This window comes from Asparagus officinalis, chromosome 5, assembly GCF_001876935.1.
Source record: "Asparagus officinalis chromosome 5, Aspof.V1, whole genome shotgun sequence".
In the NCBI taxonomy this organism is placed as follows: Eukaryota; Viridiplantae; Streptophyta; class Magnoliopsida; order Asparagales; family Asparagaceae; genus Asparagus; species Asparagus officinalis.
This window is the reverse complement of record NC_033798.1, coordinates 97,215,138-97,220,532: the sequence shown is the minus strand read 5'-3', so window position 1 is coordinate 97,220,532 and position 5,395 is coordinate 97,215,138. Positions and strand designations below refer to the sequence as shown.

Below are 5,395 nucleotides of genomic sequence, written 5' to 3'. Positions count from 1 at the left end.
CATATCTCTAGTAGTTGCTATCATCAATTAAACTACCTTGCATGTAAAAATAGGGCCACAATATTCTGTCAAAAAAACCTATTACAGATATCAACAATGAAAACTTAACTTTATCCGACAATCTCAAAAGTAAAATTCAATGAATACACATGGGGAACAAACTAATGACTAATAGGCTAATCTAAGAAGAAGGAAAACAAATTTTCAAATGCTAAAGATTTTGCATAATAGCTATGTGAAAAAAGTGATCGACCAAGCATTAGTGTAAGATCTCTTGCACATAGAGCCAAGAAAATGGATATTATGACTTAGAAAACAAACAATGAATGATATACTCATCAACTCAACGACCTCAAAAAAAAAAATTATACATTAACTGCAAAATTCTTATAGGCGAAAAGAAACTACTAAAGCTAAACAATTCTAAAGGCACAAATAAGAAATTCCAAAATATACTGTAAGCTTGCAAATTAGACGGTGTTCAATTCCTCTAGTGAAATATGATGTGTAAAAAATCTAAGCAAGATTTGAAAACAGGGTCCAATTTCACAGGCGCATAATGCCTACATCATAACTGAAATCCTCCCAAATAAATTCGATGCATTACTCACCTGCACCCTGTTTTCTACGTCTTTGAGATACCTTCGATAGCTTTTGGCGAAATAAGGCTTTCCCTGTAAAAAGCAAAATCACTTCCCTTTCCACCAAGGAAGAGTGTGTGCGAAGCTCCGCTACAAAGATTATAAGAAATGGCATTCCATCCTCCAGATGTGTAGTCTCTAAAGAGAATATCACCATCTACAATATCTATGACATCACCTTCATAAACCTTGTGCAAACTTGAGAGGTCACCATTATGTAATTGATATTCTTTGACCCATGTATTATTCAAATAGTCTTTCATAGTCCATATCTCAAAGTAATTTTCGGTTGGGTTCCTGAATGTAAGCCAAAGCTTCCCCCCAGACTCCTTCAAAGAGGTGTATGACATACGGGAGGATAACGAGGGATGGGGGAGCGATATCGCTGAACCAAACTTCTCATCTTTGATACTGAATCTGAAAAGACATAATTTTTCTTCTCCTTGGAGATTACCTCTTGCAATCCAGTAAAGGGCTTCATGAAGGAGAACAGGCTGATAATAACACCACATTCCAAAAGGAGCTTCACCAAGGCTCCTCCATTCTCTAGTGCCCACAGTATAGATCTCACAATGCGCAGGATGTTGAGCTGGATGCCTTCCAAGAGAAAATAATCTAACTATCTTGTATAGCCCCATATTCATGTCGACACCCAGACCAAAACTTTCATGTACACAGGCTTCACAATGACTATTGTTATTCTTTGGAAGTTTCTGAAGTTCCCGAGTCATAGGATTTAACAAGTACATATCAGGTTTAGGACCTCCGCTGCCGTAACGAAGACAAGTCAAACCATCGACAAAATTTGATAAACGATAATCCTTGCTTCCAAGATTAAGCCTGTACGAAGTCTTCATAGGTTTTCCTCCATGGCCGATACTGAAATCATACAACTCGATTTTACCATTAACAATGTATTTATCAATAATTATGTAGCTTGAGGATGTCACGTGCAGTGATCTCAGGAAACGGGCATCGTGAGTTAGAGAAAGCCATTGCTTGCAGGCACAGCGGAATTTCGCAACAGATTTCGCAGGTAGTCTTGAGAGAATGTCATCCATGATGTCAAGTGGTAGCAGAAGCCATGAGCAGCAAGTTTCAGTTTTCGTTTCGGGCTATATAACACACAAATATTTTAATATTGAACCATAATTATCAGAATCAACTTTGTAATAGAAAAAAAGTACCTGAATCTTGTTCCTCTTCTTCTTGGAGCCGTCTTCTTCGACTTGTGATGGGGTGATGCTCTTCTTGTTCTCCATGTCGGCTAGGTTTTCGAGCGCCTGCAGTATTTCAAAAAAAATGTGTTTTTTAAAAGGGAAAGAATAAAAGCTTTTGGTATTTTCTTACTACTTTGCAAATCAGAAGACCTGTCTACGGGATACTTTTTCTACTTTCTAAATCGGAAGAAGAAGAAACCAGGGTTGGGTTTTTTATTTTGATTTTTTTTTCGGGGGAAATTTGGGGTTTTTAATAGTTTTTTTGTGAAATAAGCAGAAGGTTCACCTCGTAAGCTAATTCGATTCCGCCGCCGCCGCCGAGCTAGGGTTTGCAGCCTCGGACGCACGAGGAAATCCAACAATCAACAAGATAGAAATCTATTCCGCCTAACCTCCAAATCTTAGCATTTGGAAAGAATTCCTCAAATCATCAATTTTGGAAAATTGCCCCCCGATTTTAACAGGCCAATTTGTAGCTACAATATAAAAATTATCAATAAAGTAATTAAATTTATAAATTATCAATAAAGTACTTAAATTTATACTCGTCAGTTTGACGATTTATATTAATTCCAGAGGCACCTTCGAAGCTGATAACGTAAGAGTTCGTTTTGCAAATACTGATATTTAGATATTAGTTTTTCGAATATATATGCAAATAATCTTCTTCTTATTTTCCCCCTCAATTTTATTAGCGTTGGGCAACTTCATACTAATATTGGTCCATCTACTTTACCTTTTCTTAACTTAGTTAGTATTGTACTAGCTATTCATGGCCAATTTGGCGTTCCTACTTTATTTTTTTGGGTAAATTACCCTAATTCCCCATAAACTTTTAGCGATTTGTAGTGAAACCCCAATAACTTTAAAAATCGGACTAAGCCCAAAGGACTTTCAAAAATCAAACTAAATCCCCGATATCTTTTAAAATCCCACTAAAACCATGAATAAATTTTAAAATTACAAATATAACCTTATAAGTTCTTGCATTTTGCAGGTAACCCATTAATTAGAAAAAAAAACATAGAAGGCATTTTGAAGTTTAGTAAAAGAAAAAAACAACTAGGGTTTAGTCTCCAATCCTTGGTGTGAACAAGAGGAAAAAGAATAACACAAAATGAGATCCTTTTTTCTTTTAGAATTGAAAATATAATAAGGTCATAGAATGATTTTTCTTTTTCTTTTTTTAATAGTCTAAGGGGCATGTTGTGATCTTTGAAAGTTCTTGGGGTGTCTAGTATGATTTTAGAAGTTAACGGGGATGTTAACGGGGGTTTAAAGCAAAATGTTTATAGTTCATAGTGGTTTAGTTTAATTTATCTTTAGTTTAATAAAATGAACACACATATTTACGTGAAAAAACTTTAGAGTTACAATCTCTGTGGAGAAACTCTCTATTTTTCTCTCACTCTTCTATATATGGACTTGTTGTTTATGGGATGGATTTTTCCTCAAGAATTTTGGGCCAATTTATACTTATTGGGAAAACACTATTCACAATTTTAGAATATTTTTTTTCTTCTTTTGGTGCAACTATTCTTTCGGTGCATTTAAATTTAATATGGGGGCCGCCACCTTTTTTTAATTTTTCAAAATTGCGGCTGACAGATTAGCATAAAATGTTGAAAGACGTTAATATTTGTTATTGTCAATCTCTGGTTCTATTCTTATAATATTAAATTTTCTGATGCCGAAGTGGTTAATGTGACAATGGCTTTCTAAGATAAAAGAACGAGGGCCTCAGTTGCAGTGGCGGAGCCAGGATTTTTAACATATGGGGTCCTAAAATTATTGATAATGTAGATTTTACGCACAAATTATTTTGGAGAATTGTTGAAGAAGGGAGTTGGAGGGACTTTTTTTTTACGTGAACATTGAAAATGTGGGGAAGGGGAAGGGTTTTAATTTTTCTCTAGTTTGTTTACTACTGTACAGTCTGTACTACGTGATAAGAGAAATTGGGGGGAAAAAATCGTGAAAATATGCAGCTCAGCAGACTCGAACTCTGGTGGATTACAGGGGTCCTGGAGTGTTAAACCACTGGGCTATTGCTGCACTTATGTTTTTTATATGTAATATCTGGTACATATTTAGATTTTACTGGGTCCTGGGACCCCATTGGACTCAATGTAACTCCGCCCCTGCTCAGTTGGCATTTCATCAAGGTTAAAATGGATACAAATGAAGAACAGAGTTATAATAAAAACAGCCGGTAGAATTCTAATTCATTTTTCCTCGGTCCGTACTCTTTCAAAAGTATTGAAACCTGACATGTTGATTGGATTGTTTTTTAATAAATTAGATAATGAATAATATTGTGAATTTGATGATGATACACTCGGTCCGAAATATAAATCTAAGTCAACATTACTCACAGACCAGAGTTAGCAAGGGAAATGACACAGTATGGACACCGCCAGCAGTAGTCACCAAATTAACCACATGTAAGTTGAAGCGAATGACAAAGATATTAGAGACTGAAATAGAGGATTCAATTCAATGAACCAAGTTGTGCGCAGAGTACCCTATGGTTGAGAAGAAGGAGAATTCAATAATACTTCTATAATTAAAATAAGCAGGCCTCTTAGAAGAGGCAAGGCTTTTTATTTTTAGTTGAGAAGCAAATGAAAAAAAGGTGGATAAAAGGAATTGCACCTTATATGACTTCAAGTAGCATATCCATCTCTCTTTAAGGTCTAATAATCAGTTCGTCAATTAAACTACTTTGTACGTCGAACGAAACAGGGTCACAGTATTATCTAAACAAAGCTTATTACAGCAATTAATCATTAAAATTTTAGTTTACCCGATAATCTCACATTTAAGTCTATGAACATAGGCAGAGAACAAATCATTAAACAAGAGGTTAATCTACAAAACGTTAAACAACTCTGAAAGATTATATAATAACTCTGGAAAAAGAAGTGATCCACCAAGCACACATGTGTACGAGTGCCAGATTTCTTGAAAATAAAGCTAAGAAGATGGATATTATGACTTACAAAAGGACAAATTTTGAAAAACGACCATTTTCCAAATTTAATAGGCAAAATCGACTGTTGAATAAAATTTTAGCAAAATCGACCATTTTTTTGCACGGGACTAGTAGTCCTGTGCAAAAATGGTCGCTTTTGCTAAAAGCTCATCCGATCTCCCCAAAATCTTAGCATCAGCAATCCCATTCAACCTCAAAATCACCTCCTTCGTCGTCCCAAACTCCTCTGCAATCTCCCCAATCGAACTCCCTTTCTTCACAACATGCCCCAGATGCACCACCTCCTTCCCGTCAACATCGTCGTAGCTGCAGGGAAGCAGGATCCAGAGCCTCTGCCCTGCGTTAATCACACTCGCATCCTTCAACCCATTCACCTTGGCAATATCTTCATAACGAACAAACTGGTCGAAGGTGTATCAGGCGATGGCGTCGAGGCCGGCGGTGTCGGTGGGCTTGACGATGTAAAAGGGGGTGCGATCGTAGATGCCGGTGCCGTTGGATCAGGAGCAGGGGAAGGGGATGAGGATGGTGGAGTTGGC

General features: G+C 36.6%; 1 protein-coding gene across 2 annotated transcripts; it reads right to left on the bottom strand.

Moving 5' to 3' along the window:
* LOC109840299 (F-box/LRR-repeat protein At2g43260-like) lies at positions 353 to 2,358 on the bottom strand. Of its 2 annotated transcripts, none has more exons than XM_020408877.1 (3): positions 2,148 to 2,358; positions 1,829 to 1,924; positions 353 to 1,756 (listed from the first exon to the last, which is right to left on the bottom strand). In XM_020408877.1, exons 2-3 carry the CDS (start codon positions 1,901 to 1,903, stop codon positions 626 to 628), a joined length of 1,206 nt encoding a protein of 401 aa, XP_020264466.1. In that variant the 5' UTR covers positions 1,904 to 1,924; positions 2,148 to 2,358; the 3' UTR covers positions 353 to 625. The 2 variants fall into 2 exon arrangements, with proteins under 2 accessions (XP_020264466.1, XP_020264467.1); XM_020408878.1 differs by lacking the exon at positions 2,148 to 2,358 and adding an exon at positions 2,012 to 2,102.

Coding starts and splice junctions, on each gene's coding strand:
- LOC109840299 (XM_020408877.1), bottom strand. CDS start 1,903: ATGGAGAACAAGAAGAGCATCACCCCATCACAAGTCGAAGAAGACGGC. Junction 1,757..1,828: donor AGAAGAGGAACAAGATTCAG/GTACTTTTTTTC, acceptor TGTGTTATATAG/CCCGAAACGAAAACTGAAAC.